The sequence below is a fragment of the Ranitomeya variabilis genome, chromosome 1 (assembly GCF_051348905.1).
Source record: "Ranitomeya variabilis isolate aRanVar5 chromosome 1, aRanVar5.hap1, whole genome shotgun sequence".
In the NCBI taxonomy this organism is placed as follows: Eukaryota; Metazoa; Chordata; class Amphibia; order Anura; family Dendrobatidae; genus Ranitomeya; species Ranitomeya variabilis.
Window position 1 is genome coordinate 86,277,253 of NC_135232.1, and position 20,206 is coordinate 86,297,458.

Here is a 20,206-nt window from a genome sequence, read left to right on the forward strand (position 1 = left end):
AAATCCTCATGCAATCCTGAGCGTGGACACATACCCTAGTGATTGAAAACACCTCATACACTTTATTGTTTGTAAACACCTCATACAGCAATGATAGACACACCAAAAAAGGCAAAATAAAAATGGTAAAAATAGTGTCTGACATTGCATATGAGTTGTTTGAAACACATAATATGTGTAGACGGCGCACGGTGTGACTTGCTGAGAAGTATACATGAAAGTAAGAACAAATATTGTTGTATTTAAACCAAAGTTTTTTATTTGGGGGAAACAGAAAAAAAAAACGGGGAAATAAACTTAGGGGGTATCAACATGTGCCACAAAGGGGGAATGGTAGGTATCTTTTTCGGAATGGGGACCGGAAAATGAGGATGATGACGACGACGAGGAGGAGGAGGATGTTGACCTATTATAGTCCAGGAGGCTGGATGGCAGGTCTAATGGGGAGCAAACCGCCACCTCTGCAGGGGAGGGAGGAGGCAACACGAGCCTTTGTGAGGTTCTTGTTTGGCTCTGGCTGCTCCTACTGCGGCTAGAGCCCCTATGTCTACTTGTTGTTTGTACTGGAGCAGCCAGAGCCTCAGTGCGTGTCCTCTTGCTTCTTTTTTTTTTTCTTTTCTTTCCCCGATCTCCCCTAGAATGATGGCTGCGGGAGGATGAGGGCCTGGCAGGAGCAGGAGTCGGCGGCACACTGCTATGGTGCCTGTGGTGGCGTCGCTCGGCACTTGGACCAGGGTGGGGTGGCTGGAGTGACTCTGCAGCAGGAGTCGGAGTCATGCTAGCCAGCGACGGCACTACGGGCAGTGTCGCTGACTGCACGACCCGAGCCTGCTGCAGAGCCCTCACGTAAGAATTGTTGCAGTCCTGCATCACCGAAATCTGGAGTTCCGGCGTAAGGTTTTCCACCATGCCTTTTGCCATTGTGCTAAAGAAATGTTTTGCCGGATTTGTGAGCTCGGCTTCCAGGATTTCAAGGCGCCGTCCCATACTGGACATTTCATCTCTCAACGCCTTGAAACCGTTCTGGAACACCGTGCCCAAGTGCAAAAATTCAGGCATGACTGACCTGTCCGAGGCCCGCTGGCGCTGTCGGGAATACCCGAACGAAGGTGCGCCAGAGGCCTCGGGCAGGGGAAAACCTGACGTACCGGCAGCCGGTTCTCCAGATGATGGTGGTGCAGGCCTGCTGTCGCTGTGGGATGGCTGTGACGGCTCAGATGGCGATCCATGAAGTTCCGCTTCACAGGGGGGAGCTCGCTGGAGGGTGCTGCTGTGTGTCCTGTGAAAAGATAATGAAAAAATTATTCTTCAATTAATAACCTATCACATACGCCAACTCCTGTCAAAAAAATTACATGACACATCAAAACATTACAATCCCCTGTCTCTCAGTCTGTGTGGCCTATAATAAATTGCTGATTGTTATCGCCAGCTGACCATTAGGGCTCACGATAACAATCATGGACATACCGACGGCAGAAAATGACTGTACATTCCCTCTGCCAAAGGCAATGCATACCCCTGTCATATTTTTAAAAAATTATTGTGTGAAAAACTAATTTCAAGATGCTGGCTATGTTGCAAAAATAATATAAAATTTAAGGTCTATAAAAGAATTAAAAAAAAATAAAAACCAGACTTTGCTGATCTGATCGCAGGAATGTCCATGACGTTAGGATCATGTGATCGAGACGTCATCATTATTCCTGCGATCAGAACTACACTGACTCAGAACGGAACCTGTCAGGAACTACAAGGACTCTTGCTTAACCTAAAAAAATTACCGTGGATGGCCAATATGCTACGCTGACTACATTGATGGCCAATACACTATGTGCCTGGGAAATGTACTATGTGGATACGTGGCTAGAACGTGTACTATGTGGCTGCGATATAGTGGCCTGTAAATATACTATGTGTGTGGATGCACAATGTACGTGGCTGGCCAATGAACTATGTGGCTGTGCAATATGTTATGTGTCTGGGCAATGTACAATGTGCAATATGGTATGTGGACAAAATACTTACTGTCGGCGGCCAAGGATTGGTCTTAAGAACTGTAGTGCCCTGTTATACTTGTAGGGCACCGACTTGGCCGCAGCAGCACCACTCCTCGATTGCTCCTCCTCAGCACGGAGCCCCTTATTGAAACGGTCCTTTATGGATCGCCATCTGGTCCTCAACTTTTTCACTGTGAATGCAAACAAAAAAAAAGGTTACATATGTCGCATTTTAAAAGGATAAAACAACCGTGTGTGATGCAAAGTTTAGGCGTTGATAGCATCACACACGGTTGTGTTTATCCTGGCAAGATGGGTCATAGCAGCGTCTCAGCAATACTCACTAAAGGTGCCTTTGTCCTTCGCTGAGGCACTGTCAAAGCCATCCCACAGCGACTTTGCCACCTCTGCCCACAAACGCCTAGACACCACCTGGTCCATGTGCCGGGGGTCACGGCTGTCCCACAACGGGCCACGCTCCTGGATGCTGGAGATCAGGAGCTCCACATCAATACTCTCCCTGTGGTCCCGTTGTGAAACCTAGAAAAAATAGAAAACAAAAAGGTTACAAATAGGCAAATATAAACAACCATCATCAGCACGTGGCATGATTTGTACCTTTGCCCTATCCTTTGCCATTTGATGTATGTATATGTTTTTGTGCAGGGAGTTCAACTGTATGTTACCTTCCCCCAAATACTTGCTGCCCTGAAAAGCTATATGTAATTAAGCTTAGTAAACAGCCCTAGTGAAACCAGGTTGCTCCTAATGTTCCTCCCAGCAGGATGCTACTCCAAAAAAAAAGATAAAAAAACAAAAACAAATACTCACTTGCCGGCCTGACGCCACATCTTGGCACCGATCTCCCTGCTCCCGCTGTGTGCCTTCCCCCTCACTTGAAGAAGCCTGTAAAAAAATGTATACAAAAATTAGTGACAATGCTACAAATGGCAGCGACTAGTAAGCTAATGGACATAATTACTCACCGCACTCCCCCTCGCCGATTGGCTATGCTCTGAGTCACTCGCCATTGGAAGTTTGCTCTGCAATGAAAAAATGAGCAAAAAATCACATCCAAAGCTAACAATGCCACATACAATAAAACATTAAAACAACCACAATTGACTGTTGACTGATAGGACAATGATAACTCAAAAAGCGACACCACAACGTCATACATTGCAAGAGAAGACAATAGAAGAAACAATACAAGAATAGACCCAAACAAAATTAAGCAAAAATAGACACCTATGTCCAAATTTTAAAATATAAAAAATTAAAAAATAAAGAGAAAAAAAAAAGGCACAATGAAATAGCAAACTGCACGCCATACTTTACAATAGCAACAAGACATGATCCAAAACAACACCATCTGGTGACATCTACCACAGAAATACATTTGAAAAAGGCGATAAATACCATTCTAGATAATAAGCAATAAACATTACGGGACAACCGCTGTTACAATATACAGCAACCAAAAGAAAAACCATAGTCAAATAGAAAAGAGAACACAAGAAATTTTGAAAAAAGGGCCCAAACAAAAAAAAAAAAAAAATTTAACTACACACTTGGCTATGGAAACATTCAAGACAGGAGATATATATATGGAAGACATACAGAAAACGACGTAACCATAATACAATTGAACATATAATGGCATATAGCAGCACGGAACAATACAATACAAATGAAACATCATAAATGTAGCCCCCCCACCAGCAAGAAAAGACACTCAAGGAAAGAAAAAAAAATGCCAACAGCATAATAAAACACAGCAAGACATGAGCCTAGAAAACGCCATACGGTTACCCCAACAATAGAAGCCAGAAAAAGACATGCACCACCAATTTTACAATAAAAAATCTTACAAAAAAAAGGCATTGAACATCCGCATGACACAAGAACAACCAAAAATAAATCCAAAACCAATCCAAACCCAGCAAGGCCGCACACAAGAAACGCCAGCATATATCAGAAACACATTAAAAAAAAATGTTAGTATTCAATAACAACCTACAGTGCCATAACCGTACAATATCACAGAGCAAACATTGCACAAATTAAATCAAAAACAAGAAATAAAACACAGAAAAAAAATTATGCAAAGAGAAATATATACTTACAGGTTTGGAAAGCAGGTTGCTCCTCTCTTCGGTCTGCTCTGTGTGCTCTGTGAAAGACAATGGCAAACCCCCCCCCCCCCTTTTTTTTATACATATAGTGCTTTTTTTAAGTGTCTAGACAAAGTCTAGACAATGTTTTGCATTTTTGAAAGAAAAACGCATGCGTCGTACAACGCATCACGACGCAAGTACTTGCGTCGTCTGCGTTGTCAATGCAAGTCAATGGGAAAAAAGGCGCATCGACGACGCAAACACGACGCAAACACGACGCATGCGTTTTTTAAAAAGTCTGCGCCGCCCAAAAAATGCAACATGTTGCGTTTGCCGCGCCCTGGCAGGTGCGCCCTAACGCCGCATGCGGCGTACGACGCACCAAAACGCATGACAACGCATGTACATGCGGCGCCATGCGTCCCCAATGTTAAAGATAGGGCCGCACGACGCATGCGTTGCGATGCGGCGACGCCGCTGCGGCGCACACCGCAAATGTGAACGTAGCCTAAGAAATTAGCTAGCACAATGGTGAGTATTCGCTGTAGATTCCTAGCTAAATAAAATGCATTAAACCCTAAAATGCTCTGAACATTATAGACGTGCGGAGCGCATGAGACCTGGCGTATTAGTAGCATGTTTACATAGAAATCTCATTTGTTTTTCCTTCCATTATACAATTAACATTATCTGAAATATTACATTATCCTATCTCTTGCTCCTCTCATTAGGAAATAACGAGCATAATGTATTTAATGTAGAATAAAAAGACTTCAACTATGTTAATGCCTCATTATGTCTAATGAAAACACATCGTCAGACCAATGCCTTCATTTAAGACTAAGGGTGGGTTTACCCTGTCCGTCTTGGGGTCTTACAAGACCACCATTTGGCTACGTGTTTGATGATCAGTGATTGTTTAATTGCCGGTCTAGATGGACAGACCACACTTCCATTGCACAAAGAATAATTGGTAATATATAGACTGTCATTTTTCTCTGCAGCACAGGTCTACATTACACAGGACCTTGTGCTGCCGAGAATGATGATTTTGAAACAAACTAAGGAATTATCCCAGCTGACGAGCAAGTGTTTTGCTTACTGGATAGGTCAAATCTCCTATTTCCCAAAATAGCACATAAAAATTGCGTCGTTTGGCTAATAGGAGTGGCAAAAAAATATAATGGACTGATCATCATGAGTCCACTTTGGTGACATTGACACGTGCTGCTTTAGGTCAGAATCACACAACCATATTTCGGGACGTGATGCAAGACAGAACCTGAAAACTCAGCCTGCAGCCTGCAATGACTCCACTGCCACCTCATGGAAATAATGGTGCTTTAAAAATAAATAATAACAAAAGGATAACAAAACAAATACAAAGCCTAAAGTTATGGAAGAGCGGGTGAAGAGTGCACAGCAAACCAAAGACAAGTGACGCTCAAACCTTGTCCTGGCAATTGTGACTAAAATCTACACCATACCAGATGAAAAGAAAAAAAAATCCAAAAAAACTGCCAAATGATGTCACACGTCTAGTAAATTGGAAAGAAACAACCTAAGAGTTACCTATTAATACATCGTATTAGGCATCGCCTTCTCTCAATGGTTCATACCAGTAAGGTCTCATTCAGACATTACTTTCTTTCATGTAAAGAAAAACGGATAGATTCCTCAGTGATACTGGAGTTTCGTCAAAGCGTTGTCACAGTTTCATTAGTTTTTTCTGATGGAAAAATAAAAGTTTCTCCACCTTCTCCTATCTATCGGTTCATTAAAAATTGACACTATACAGATGTTATCAAGCTGTCCCAATTTTTTTTTACAGACACATAGACTTGCATTGCCGATTTTGATCTTACATTCCGATCAATAAATTTCAGGCAAGTGAACGACTCCATAGATCCTCATAGGTACGAGTGCTATCCGTGCAAAAATAGCACTCATAAGACAAAAACTGCGGTCTGAATGAGGCCTAAGATTTAATACTTGTTGGTTTCCCAGTTGCAGATAAACAAATAAGGACAAGTAGTGGCCGTAACTACGATTCACACAAGCTACTTGCCCAAGGCAGATTTAAGAAAACCCGGCATGGGCTTTTATTTTTGGAACAAATTACAGGATGGTGGTGGGGCAGTTCGCTCCCTCCAGTCTGAGTCTTACAAGTAGCCTATGGCCACATATTCCATTTGAAAATCCTGTAGCAAAGGGTTGGAGGTCAGTGTTTGCTTTGCAAGCAGCAGAGCAGTTGGCTCTGCAACAGCCGGCTTGTGTGAGGTAACACAGAGCCAAGAGAAGTGAATGCCTGGCACCCCTCAGCGTAACATGGTAGTGCAGTCACCCACGCCAACCGGTCTCGATTATGGATTGTTTTGACTCCCCGGCTGCGATCCGGAGGCTACCGTATGCTGTTCATTTTGTGTGAGTTTTTGGACGTTAAACATGTTTGCTTTGAACCTTCCTGGGTCACTGCCTCATTACTGCACGGTGTGGACACCGCTGCACTACAACTGTTAGAGTTGGAAGGGACCTCCGGGGTCATCGTGTCCAACCCCCCATCTCAGACAGATGTCTGTCCAGCCTATGCTTGAATACTTCCATTGAAGGAGAACTTACCACCTCTCATGGCACCGTGTTCCACTCTTTGATCACCCTCATTGTCCAAAAAATTTTTTTCTAATATCTAATTTGTATCTTCTCCCTTTCAGTTTTGTTCCATTGCTTCTCGTGTTTCCTTGTGCAAATTAAAAAATCCAAAGTAATCCAAATGAGTATCCAAAGTAGTTGCCATGGGGCACAACACCCAAGGATGTCTATCTCCAGTCAGAAGTTAATAGCCATCGTCAGGTCAAATGTGTATTCCTGCAGTTCTCCTGAGTATTCTACAGTTATAAGCTTTTTTATTTAGTGCTAATTTTTATGGTCTTTACTAAGGTCTTGGCACGGCTGAATTATGCAGTGGAGGCTATACCACAGGGGTCAAGGGACCCCATTCTCCTAAAATTGATGGGGCCTGCAGAGATGACGGTGTGCCACCCCTCTTGTCTTTGTCATGGAATCTACAGGCAAACAGCCACACAAAGCCAATAATTTCTGTGACCAGATGGTTGGGGACCACATAGAATGGCATAGCGGGCTACATATAGCCCCAGGAGCCACATTTTGTGCACCCCTGACTAAACCTTTGTAGAAATGTTAGTATGTGGTTCCCGTCATATATTTCAAAATTAGTTCAAGCCTTTAATGGACAAACTGGTGAATACTCCTGTAATGTACCAGAGCCATGTTTGTGCAGTATATGATGGTCCCTGAGAAGCGTATTTATTTTATTCAGGTTATGAAAACCAGGAATCTTACATCCCTGCGAATAAGATTAGCAGAAGGGAACGCTACAGAGCAGCGTCTACAGGAAATCATAGATCTTACACCAACAAAGGGACTATTATACTTCCCCCTTTTTCCCATGATGTTTTTTCACTTTTTTTGTTCCTATTTTCTTTAGTATTCTCATATTCCCTTCCCCCTTCTTCACATTTGTAGCTTTTATATTCACTTCAGGCTCACCCTTATCATCTCCTACTGTCACTTTTCTATGGAGGTAAGAGACATACACTCTCCTAGCTACCATCCATGATGGCAGCGCCCGTGCTCTTTCAATGATCTTCTACAAAATGGTTACCAATGGTACACATGCGCATCGCAATTTTTACGTCAGGTCGCTCCCTCGGCAGTTATCGATCTAAGTATTGTGCGCATGCTCCATGACATCATTGGGTGCGAGTTCACACGCATGCGCCACAATCATTGGCACCTTTCTATCGGCACATATTTAAGCCCTTGAGGCTGGACCTTCCATCTACCCCTTCAATAAAGCAGGTACGCGAAACGCGCGTCAGGGGCTGCAAGGAGCGTGACAGCGGTCCAGACCTACAACGGGTAAGTAACTATATCTATTATCTGGTGCAGCATCTATATACGCTCTAGTGACTCTGCTTCCCCAGGGCTTACTCTGACCTATACCTATACCCTCTCCTTGGCTACCTCTATGTCTCCTCCATATGTTTTCATTATATTTTGCTATGTGTCTTCTGTTTTAACATGTTTGCATATTTTGTGTCAATTAATTTCTGGTGGTTTATGACTTACTCCATTTTCTTCTTAGTTTTGCAATATTATTGGGAGTTCTCCACTTGTGTTACTATACCCCTTCTACACGTTGAGGATCATATAAAGAAAATGTAAAATAAAGAGCAATAAAATAAAAGAAACATAATAGTATAAAATCAAAAATTTTATTCGGGATGATTTAAAACGACATATATAATAAATAAGCTGCTGAATCAGGAAATGGCGCACGTTAAAAAAAAAGGTATACTAAACCCCTATAAAATGTAAGCTCATAGAGAGAAGTAATATTGCAAAAATGCCCAGAGAAAAATTACATCTACAAAACAGCTCAATCACATCACTGTACAAATATCATAGCAGCACCTTAAATAGCACATGATGGATAACATAGACCAATTGTAACAAATAATAAAAGGGTAAAGACACATCAATGTGTTAGCATACTATGAATAAATAGTACGGTGCTGGAGTGCATAAGGCAGGTAGATGATCAAGCGTATAGGCACAATGTATTTGTAGAAACGATAAAGTGCATGAGCAAAAGGCATAAGAAAATATCAGAAAATCATTTTTTACCTAAAGGTAAACGTGCTGCCAGGTCCCCTACGCGCGTTTTGGCGCTTGCCTTCTTCTATACGTTGGGTGAGTTATATTTTAATATGCACTCAGCCCTAATACAGAAATTGTGCTTTTTGATTATTGTTTCATTAAGGATAGCAGTGTCCACCACTAATATGGGAAAGCTTAAGAGCTTGTCTTGTGTCTGATATTACACCTCGCTTATACAATTATTCGCTTGTCATACAGTTTTATGCAAAGATGGTTGAAATGACAGGCACATGAAGTCAGCCCGTATGATATATTTGGGTACAAAGAGATGTAAAAGAGGCGATAATAGAATTTCTCTAATACTGTCGCTGTTTAAAAAGATTTATAAAGGTTTTTAGAATGAAGCAGGGAGCTCAGGATGAACAATGTAATAGCACCCAAGAGGGGAGTGATGGTGGAACACAGTACTGTGACCCATATACTCCTGAGGTTATTCTGGGGTTCTCCTTGTAGTGAGGCACAGGCAGGCAATGCTCCCTGGGAAAAGACATGCAAATTAGCTTCTGAATTTACTTTGATTTTTGAGAGTAAAAAAAAGATGATGACTCTAAGAAGCTACAAAAATGTAGTAAGCAGACGTGCAGAGCGACGCCATAGATTCAGCACTTGTGCGGCAGCTGCTTCCCCATAATACGGCATGACCAGAGTAAAGTTCTCAGCACGCGGCGGGCACGACACCGGTCACAAGCCATAACTAAGCACCATGTTGTGGTGTTGTCCTGACAACTGCTATGCACAGACCCACAATCGCCAGGATGTCTCAGGTGGCGTTACCATAACAACAGATGGAGTCTCTCAGATACCAGGAGTAAGGGAATGTGTACGGAATTGTTTTCGTCCGTGCATTGATCAAGCTCTCCTGTGTTTTCTATATATCTGTAAAAATAGGTAAACTGACTGAACAATATATATAATAATTTATGCTAGTGCATAGCCAAAAAAGATACATACAAAATAGATTATGGCCGCACTCATCTGTGCTAAAGTAAGGAAATGTGAAATATAAGGAAATATGAATAGCATAATAGCTTATGAACTTTATGAACAAACACATGAGATATTTAGCACAAGATTTGGCCAAACGTTGTGAGCCCATTCATAATCTATTTTCTATATATCTGTGTCATGGGACTTACAACAAATATTCCCACGATCAAACATACAGTATAAGTGAGCAAGTCTGACCTAAAACCACGGACCTTAGGAGATGCTGAATAAAGAAACATAAATGGAAAATATCCAGAATGATTGGACACATGACCCCAGCCTGCCGCACGTCGTGCCCACCTATGGAGGCGCTGCCAACAATCGCCTGTCAGCAGTGCCGGACTGTGATGCCATGAGCCCGCTGTTCTACTACAGGCCAATATCACGTCACCCTCACTCACACCTTTACCTTTGCCTCTGTATAATAAAGAATTGGGTAGTTTATAAATGATGAGACGCTGTCTACGTGATGAAACAAGTGTATTGTGCCACTATATATTGGGCGAGGGGCCCACTCCTTCATAGATGGTCACCAGGGAGGTCACTTGTCCCCCCCGAGGGCCAGTTCAATGGTGTATGTCAGGAGGAGAAAAAACACTAATATTACATTTTTTTTCTTCCTGGGCCAAATATGTGAATTGACTGCTACCTCTCCTTCCTCTATAAAAATGTAAGGGGTGATTGTATATTGCTGTTGTAAAGTGATTGTATATGGCTGGGACTTGCCATCGCTTAAAGGGAGCTTTATATATCGGACTAGTCAGGTCTATCTCAATAGATGACTTTTCTCAATAACGCCATAGTGTAAAACAGGCTGAGAGTCATGCTGCCCCGATTCGGGCAGCTTCAATATTATTCCGTTAATTATCTCTGGGATGTCCACCGATCCCGAGAATGGCGGGACAACATTGATGTTTTACTGCAGAGTCCCCGTTACAGTTTTTTCCTCTGCAGGTGGCAGTTCTTGGCCATCGCTGCTGTACGGCTCCGCCTAAGTACATGTGGCCAGCTGCAGTTCCCCCCTATCATTGGAAAAACTGTAAAAGGGACACTTCTTTCTACCAGATATGAGCAGCAGAAAGCTTTTGAAAACCTATTTTTATGTATATTCTCTCCCAAGACCCGGATCTAGACCAAATTTTTTAGCGATAGATTTTCTTGCTTTGCTTATTTTTGCTTTGCTTCCTTTTTGTTGAAATTTTGGATGGTCAGGGCAGGACAAATCTCTGGAACCAGACAGCTAACCAGCCTATTTTTTTAAAGCTGCCACCACCAACATTTTTGGTCCTTTATTGAAGTTCCATTTACCTGACTGCAGTAAAATCTAGTTGGCTTCGGGGGATTACTCATTGCTTCCTAAAATCTACAACAATATGTCTTAAAGGGAATCTGCCATCAGGTTTTTGCTATGTAAGCTGAAGACAGCATGCTGTAGGGGTTAAAACACAGATTTCAGCAATGCCTCTCTTCTCAAGCTCAGTGGTTGTGTTTGCCTGCCACGATTGTGTTAGCACCAGTAGTTTATCATTGCGGAGACCCAGCAGTGCTGCCTTCTGGTCTGGCAACGCCCACTACTCTGATAGGCAGCTGTTTATGGACTTTATACATGGAGAGCCTGGTGTGGGCGGAGTTAGCTTCCTCAGCTCTGCTTCACTGCTAAATCTAAAAGCTCTGATTGTATCAGAACAGCTGCACCCAGTAATCTATGTGATACATCGCTGCATTCAGGGTCTCTTTGCCAGGTTCACGCTGCTCTCAGATGAGGTAGCAATAACCTGGCGACAGATTTCCTTGAAATTGAATTTAAAGGCATTGTTCAAAATTACAAAAACAGCCCCACACCTGTCTATGGGATGCTTCTGGTACTACAGATGAGCTCTATTGAGGGACATGTCGCTGTACGGTAATACCATACACAACCTTTGAACAGATATGAGGCTGTTTTTTTTAAAGAAACCATGTTTTTCTTATGCAAAATGAAACATTTAAAGGGACCCTGTCAGCACAGAGTGACCCTACAAACTAGATGTTTTCCCTCTTGCTCAGCCCTTCTCTGGCTCTATGAATCCAGATTAGTGCTACAAGTCAAAAGGATGCTGGTGAAATGAGAAAGTAAGGTCATACTGGTGACTATGGGTGATCCACAGCCTGGTGCCTCTGGGAATAATAGAGAGGGTCAGGGGGCTTCAGCACAGGCTTGTGGGCCTCCCGGCTGTACAGCAGGCATAGGAAATACCGCACCCATCTTGGAGCCTGCTCTTCCCTGTTTCTTGTATTGTTCATACTTGAAATAAAACAGCTAAAAGGAATATACAAAAACTGATGGGAAAAGAAAAAAAATCTACTCAAACACATCTAAGAAATAAGCTACAGCTACAGTACAATGTATCAATTCCTGAAAGTATAAGCAAGAGGAAGCCAGGAACAACGGAACAAGCGCTAAGTATATTATAAACTAATCACATCGGGCATGAATAATCTGCTCCAGCCTAAAAGAGCAAATGCCAGATTACACTGCTAGCATCTTATACTGCCATGCTTTTAGGAGAAATAACAGAAACAACAAACAAGACCCACTGTCATCTCTTTGTTTGAAACTGACAGTGTATGCCCGACTGAAGGATCTAAAAGACAAAAACAATGCAGCAAATAATAAAAATCGGGAGGAAATGTGTTAGATACAATAAGACGGCTAATGTCTTCTTCACAAGTTTCACAAAATGCGTTTCGAATGTCTGTCATATCAATCAGTGGAATGTGTCAATATATAGAAATGAATAAGAAGAAAAAGAGAGAAAGAAAGAAAGAAAGAAAGAAAGAAAGAAAGAAAGAAAGAAAGAAAGAAAGAAAGAAAGAAAGAAAGAAAGAAAGAAAGAAAGAAAGAAAGAGAATAAAAGAATTGTAAAAGAAGCACCATGGAATATTTTATGGGTTCAATTAATAAAACAGAAAAAAATATACAGAGCTTCAAATAAAGTTTACAAAATAAGTGGGGATTCATTATTGACCCATCTTAGGCTGCGTGCACACGTAGCAGATTTTTTGCGTTTTTTTTGCGGTTTTTCGCTATAAAAACGCTATAAGACCGCGAAAAAAACGCTCACATTAAGCATCCTATGTAACAGAATGCAATCCGCATTTTTTGTGCACATGCTGCATTTTTTTCCTGAGCGGAATCGCAATCCAGAAAAAAACGCAGCATGTTCATTATCGGAAATTTCCGCGGCAATTCTGTTACGTGTGCACATAGCCTAAATGTGATGTTTCTGTGCCAGAAAAAAACGTGGTGAGCCTTCCTTAAGAAATATAGATATGTGATAGTAAATAATGATGAATGGATAGATAGATAGATAGATATGATATATTAATACAGATAGATAGATAATGATGGATGGATAGATAGATAATAGATATATAGATAATAGATGATAGATAGATAATAGATAGATAATGATTGATGGATAGATAATAGATGATAGATAGATGGTAGATAGATAGATAGATAGATGGATAGATAGATGAATATATACATAGATAATAGATAGATAATGATGGATAGATTGATATGATATATTAATACAGATAGATAGTAGATAGATAAATGATAGATAATGATGGATGGATAGATAGATAATAGATATATAGATAATAGATGATAGATAGATAATAGATAGATAGATAGATAGATAGATAGATAGATAGATAGATAGATAGATAGATAGATAATGATGGATGGATAGATAGATAATGATGGCTGGATAGATAGATGATAGATATATAGATAATAGATGATAGATAGATAATGATGGATGGATACATAGATGATAGATAGATAGATAGATAGATAGATAGATAGATAATAGATAGATAATGATGGATGGATAGATAGATAATGATGGCGGGATAGATAGATGATATATATAGATAATAGATGATAGATAGATAATGACGGATGGATAGATAGATAGATAGATAGATAATACATAGATAATGATAGATAATAGATGATAGATAGATAGATACATAGATAATAGATAGATAATGATAGATAATAGATGATAGATAGATAGATAGATACATGATAGATAGATAGATAGATAGATAGATAGATAGATAGATAGATAGATACATAATAGATAGATAATGATTGATGGATAGATAATAGATGATAGATAGATGGTAGATAGATAGATAGATAGATAGATAGATAGATAGATGAATATATACATAGATAATAGATAATGATGGATAGATAGATATGATATATTAATACAGATAGATAGTAGATAGATAAATGATAGATAATGATGGATGGATAGATAGATAATAGATATATAGATAATAGATGATAGATAGATAATAGATAGATAATGATGGATGGATAGATAGATGATAGATAGATAGATAGATAGATAGATAAATATATACATAGATAATAGATAGATAATGATGGATGGATAGATAGATAATGATAGATAATAGATGATAGATAGATACATAGATAATAGATAGATAATGATAGATGATAGATAGATAGACACATGATAGATACATAGATACATGATAGATAGATAGATAGATAGATAGATAGATAGATAGATAGATAGATAATAGATAGATAATGATGGATGGATAGATAGATGATAGATAGATAGATAGATAGATAGATAGATAGATAGATAGATAGATAGATAGATACATAGATAATAGATAGATAATGATGGATGGATAGATAGATAATGATAGATAATAGATGATAGATAGATACATAGATAATAGATAGATAATGATAGATAATAGATGATAGATAGATAGACACATGATAGATAGATAGACACATGACAGATAGATAGATAGATAGATAGATAGATAGATAGATACATGATAGATAGATAGATAGATAGATAGATAATAGATAGATTATAGACTGCTCATTGCTAGATAATACATTTTCCTACATCGTGCAGAATGTGCAGTGCAGCCAGGGGGACATGCTGCATTCTCAGCTGAATACAGGTGGGCACACAATAGCCGATGAGATGACGAATGTCTCTATATTCTGTCACTAGGGTTGTCAGCTTCTGCCAGTGCTTTAACCCTTGGTGTCCTGGCTACTCCACCTGCACCCTGCCCTAGAGGTTTGCTCCCAGCACATACACAGTGACACAATGTAAACACCAGTTTGGAGGACACCAGTTTGGAGGACACCAGTTTGGAGGACACCAGTTTGGAGGACTCCATAGGACAGAGCCTAGTGCCAGGCACAGACAGCAGCACTCCTCCCAATAACCCAGGAACTTTCCTTACCAGGTATGGGCCACTGTGAAGCGCCTCTGCTTGGGGATGTTACTGCTCAGCAGCATCCTGCGGAGCAGCCTGGGGGAGTTCCTGGGGGAGATAATGGGTGACAACCTGGGGGACACAGTAGAAGTCTTCCTGCCGGTTCTGGACTTTTCATGATGCAACAGGTTCTCCCTTAAAGTCTTGACCAGATCCTCATTAAGCCAAGGGTTGGGGCAGTGGGTATTATCCACTTCAGGAACAGCCAGGGTGTCTGAGCTGGGGGCTTGCTGTTGAGCCATGTCCTCCATGCAAGTTGGGTGAAGTGCAGAGGACAGGTGCAGGGTGGGCGACCTTCTTGCTTGCTGCAGAGCAGCTCTTCTGCAGGTTACTCTTCCATGGGTGACATCTCCTCAGCTCCTCTGTATATGGCTAGTGATCTTCACACAGCAGTCTGGAGCCTGTGACACATCTGCACTCCTCTCCTCAATGTCCTGGGCGCTGGCTCTTTGGGCGAAGCTCAGAAGACCAGGACAGGGCTCTGCATTAGCTCTGCTTTGTGAGAGCCCTACAGGTTCTCCTAAACTATGGCAAGTCCTCCACTGCAGCTGTGTCTCTGTACATAGAAAGTCATGGGAGGAGGGAGGTGAACGCCTGCTCTGGAGGCTGGCAGCAGCCTCTCTATACATTACACTGCCTGTACAAGAAGTGAAGCAGAAGAAGCTTCCTCTGCTGCCATCTGCTCTGCTGGGAGCAGGTAGAGGCAGGAGCCACCAGCTCATTTATTGATAGTTCAACCATAAATTATTAGTTCTATCAGCTGGAAAATGCTGCAGTGCTGACAGCAGGTGGAAATACCTGCTTCCCTCCTGTACACCAATACCCAGGAATCCTCATACTGGTATGTGATTGCTCTGCTAGGTAAGAATGTAATAACCTGGGTGATAATTGCTAGAAAGAATTTATTGAAATATTTGTTTCTAAAATAAAACACGAGAAGTTACAATCCGAAACAACAGAGGCGAACATCAGCTCTTCTAATGGGTCTGATTTGGGATTTTGGAAAAATCCAACCTGTGGATCCACAACAGTAATCCAGGCTGAGAACCTCAGCTTCCTAGTGCGCATTCACAGTTTGAACTGGCGCAGGTCTGCACAATGCAATGGGGCTAATCTGCGTCCGGCTGCCTGCAACTGGTTCACTTCTGACCTTTTTTTTTTTATTATACAATGTAGTAAATATTTCACACCAATATGAGCGACAAGAGGGATTTTTCCATCGATAGCAGAAGATTGTGGGCAGATTCAGATAGAAGAGGGCCCCTTTGCACGAACAATATATGGGCGCTTTGAAGTCCAATAATATGTCTGTGACACTAAGGCGAGGGTCACACGACCGAGTCTTCTCCATCATAGAAAAATGGTCCGATCACGCTAATCACACTCTGACCAGAGTTTCAGAGTGGGATCTGTTTTTCTCGGATGTGCAGAATAAAAAAACTAAATTCTCCATCTTCTCTATTCTGTCAGTCCGTGAAACTCAGATGCCATCAGATTGCAGTCTGAGTACAGTCCGTTTTTTTTTCACAGACCCATAGAGTTGAATGGCTAAGCGTCATCCAATTATTGGAGGAAAAATGTGCATACTGCGATTTTTTTTCCTCCGACCGCTCGGTCCAAGGAAAATTGGACATGTGCGCAGGCTCATTGAATAACATTGGTCCGAGTGCTAGCCGATGTTCTGACGGATCACACTCGGACTGAAATTACGAGCCGTCTCCGTTTACTACTTCGGAGGTATACGTTTGCCACCTCGCACCAACGATATCTCTGCTCCTGAGCAGATTTCATGCAAATTTCAGCCTGGAACATGTGTTAATATCCATGTAAAAAATCATCCCTTTCAATATAGCTGTACCTGCATTTCCCATGAAATAGCAATTCTGTCTCCATGGGTAATAGCATTTCTTATTGTACCATTCCTTTTGTTATTTCTCCTAGAAATGTATGAATAGAATACACTAAAAGGTTTGTTTTCCAGGAATTGCAGAAATATATGTATAATGGGCAACGTGATAACATTATATAATATAACTTACCCTTCTAATCTCCCACTATTCCCGTGCCTTTTTTTCCCTTTGGTCCCTGCTGGTCAAGCAGATTGTCACCGGCTGTACATCAATCACATGACCACTGCAGCCAATCACTGATATCAGTGGTCATCATGAGCCGCACATCCTATCAGTAGTGAACATGTGAGCTATGTACATAACGTTATGCAGGACCACTTGGGACCATTAAATGCTTGTGCAGGACTATTTCATTTATTAATTATTTTTATTTTTTTTACTATGGATCTAAAAACTAACATTCAGGTATTTGCTAACAGAGACAACAACCTGTCTGCTCTTCCCGACGTGGACTCAGGTCAGTCACTAACTGCTCCTATCCTATTAGGGGCGTAACTGTTTATGTTATTCTGTTTGACAGCCGGCTCCCCGCAGTTAGGAAGCGGGGAGCTTACTGTCAATCACCATGACATTGACAGTCACACCCTGTCAATGGAGCACAGCAGTAGAAAGACGCTGTTCTGTCAATGTGCCAGCAGGAGCGGTCTGTGACTGCACTGTGGCGGCAGAGATCGGAGTCTGGCACAACAGGCAGGTAATTTGCAACTATCTGCCTGTTAGGTCTTAGGCCAGTAGTTAAAAAAAAAAAAATAGTCCTCCCTAACCCCTTCAAGCAGCAGGCCTGGAAAATCGGGGATTAGAAAAGTAAAGTACGGTTATTTTATTGTGTCATCATATTGCCTGCGGTTAGGCCACTTTCAGAAAAATTTGCACCTCGGCGTTATTGCATTTGCACCTTTTTTTGTCTAGCTTGTTTTCTTTTTTACTGTTTTTCATTTGTGCCTTATTCTTTTAATGAATGCCTTTTTAAAAAGTCTATTTCATATGTGTTCATGTTTTTTTTTATCTACTCCATTGTTGGTAGGTTTTGGGGTTTCTAGATGTTTTCAGCTGATCAATTTTTGCATGAATGTACTACAGTCACCAATATAGTGATTTTATGCATGAATGTTTCTTGTTTTTGTAAATTTTGCAACGTTTTAGCTGAAAAATTGCTTAAATGTGTCGTTAGTGACCAATCAAGTTACAACAGTTGCCTATAAAAGTCTGTGGAAAGGGAAGGGAGAATAGGAAAGGGCTGAAGGCAGAAAGAGGCAGAAAACACAAAGAGAAACTGCTGAGGCTTCTAGTGCCTGGAGCATAAAGGGCTGATGCAAAAAATCATAATACAAGCCATATAACGGCCAGTAATAATGTTATTCCTCGAGCACACTAATATGACAGCTGTTTCTGAAATGTGGTCAAAGGTCAAATTCCCTGCATAAATATAGAGTTCACATATAACATGGTGACTAACTTCAGCCACTACCACAGGGACATTTGGAGCTGGAGTTTCTCACCAGAGGTCAGAGCTTGCTTTAAAAACCTTAAAACACTGTGGTTGATGTTGATGAGGCCGGTCTGCATCACGGAAAAATCGCCATTGGGTAAGATTCAGCTTGACCGCGAAATTACCGTAAGTATTTTTCAATTTCTTTAGGTTTATACAGAAAATGAATTATCATGGTTATCTGTTAGCTAGGCTATTTATGCAGAGCGCATCATTTGGGCTGATTTTTTATCTGGCTGCTGCACTCTGCATATTGAACACTTAGGGCATATTTACACTATATGATTGCGGCGCAATCATTGCACTTTTATTTTTTTTTACCACCGTATGCAATTTCAAACACTGGGCAGAGCACAAGAGCCAGATGATCACTGGCTGCTGCGCTCTGCACATAGGACATTAGTGAGCTTAACTTGTTCAGTTCATCTGCTGCAAAAAAGCTTTGCCACTGATTCCTGCTAAACATTCAATTTCAAAGTGCAGTAGCCAGTGACAAAGTTAACTCCACTGCTGTATTCTTCATAGCCAGAGCTGAGCTGAACTCAATAAATGTTCAATGTGTAGAGCACAACAGTCAGTGATGATTCGACTGCTGCACTCTGCATGCTATAGGCAACCAGGAGTGACCCTAGGTGTCGCTTTCCTTGCCCTCCTGCTAGCTATTGCTTTAGGGCTCATACTCACTTGCACGAAACTTGGATGAGTCTCGCATGTTAATACCCGGCGCTGCTGCCGTCACTCAGATCGGAGTGTGCGGCTGCATAGGAATACATGCAGCCGCACGCTCCGCTCCTCTGTGCCAGGTGCAGTGCGGGGTATTAACATGCGAGACTCATCCGAGTTTCGCGCAAGTGAGTATGAGCCCTTAGGTATGCAGTATGTTCCTGAGTTACATCCAGTGGCATCTGCAGGAATTCAGAAAGCTAATTTCTTAAGGCACCACTCCAGCATTTCTTTTTATTTCAGCACTGGAGTGGTGCAACTAATGTGAGTTCCCTAACCCTAGTCTTATACTTACCAGTCGTCGTCTTCAGCTCTTCCTGACGTGGTTCCGGTCTCATGCCGCCATCTTGTGACTGTAACTTCATACTGACCGGAAGTCAAAGGTAACGGTCACAAGTTCTCAGTGTAAGTCTATGAGATCCTCGTTCTGTCCTCATTCGGGAGTGACTTCTGGATCACCCAATGGAGAGATCTGGCAGGTCACAACCAGCAGAAGACGACCGGAGCGGCACCAGTAATAGAAGAAGACGATGGCTGCTAAGTATAATACTAAGGGCAAGGAACTTCGATTAGTGGCACCACTTCAGCAGTAAAATTAAAAAAAACAAAAACGCTGGAGTGGTGTATTAATGTAAAAACAACCACCATAAAGATTCAAACCTAAAAATAAGCAGATAGTAAAAGGTAAAGATTCAGGTATTTGAAATTCAACTTTAAAATCACAGTAATTCTGTAAGAGACGCCAGAAAAAAAGTTTTAGCTTTGTTTTTCTTTTTTACAGAGAATCATTATTCTATTTTACTTTTTTGCAAAATTGACAGCTTGATCCGCTGCCACATCAGATGCCACTTTTGTAGCAGCTTCTCAGCCTCTACGTTGTCTGCAGTACATCCTGAGAGA

General features: G+C 41.3%; 2 protein-coding genes across 3 annotated transcripts in view; both read right to left on the reverse strand.

The window, feature by feature from the left end:
* Nucleotides 1–20,206, reverse strand: part of PDE4D (phosphodiesterase 4D) — a 1,072,650-nt gene that overhangs the window by 842,106 nt on the left and 210,338 nt on the right. Inside the window, exon 1 of one of the 2 annotated variants that reach the window (XM_077285789.1) lies at nucleotides 15,152–15,740. The exons of the other annotated variant lie outside the window; for it this stretch is intronic. Within the exon in view, the coding sequence (XP_077141904.1) occupies nucleotides 15,152–15,435 (284 nt within the window). The 5' untranslated portion in view covers nucleotides 15,436–15,740. Of the gene's footprint in view, nucleotides 1–15,151; nucleotides 15,741–20,206 lie in introns of those variants that run through there. 2 annotated transcript variants of the gene reach the window in all.
* LOC143805974 (uncharacterized) lies at nucleotides 270–2,796 on the reverse strand. The gene is made up of 3 exons (XM_077285770.1): nucleotides 2,345–2,796; nucleotides 2,029–2,191; nucleotides 270–1,279 (listed from the first exon to the last, which is right to left on the reverse strand). Exons 1-3 carry the CDS (start codon nucleotides 2,439–2,441, stop codon nucleotides 298–300), a joined length of 1,242 nt encoding a protein of 413 aa, XP_077141885.1. The 5' UTR covers nucleotides 2,442–2,796; the 3' UTR covers nucleotides 270–297.

Excerpts from the sequence above, each read along its gene's own strand:
- LOC143805974 (XM_077285770.1), bottom strand. The coding sequence starts at position 2,441 with ATGGACCAGGTGGTGTCTAGGCGTTTGTGGGCAGAGGTGGCAAAGTCG. Across the intron at positions 2,192-2,344 it reads GAAGGACAAAGGCACCTTTA|TGAAAAAGTTGAGGACCAGA; the intron begins GTGAGTATTGCT and ends TTGCATTCACAG. Across the intron at positions 1,280-2,028 it reads CCAATCCTTGGCCGCCGACA|GACACACAGCAGCACCCTCC; the intron begins GTAAGTATTTTG and ends ATCTTTTCACAG.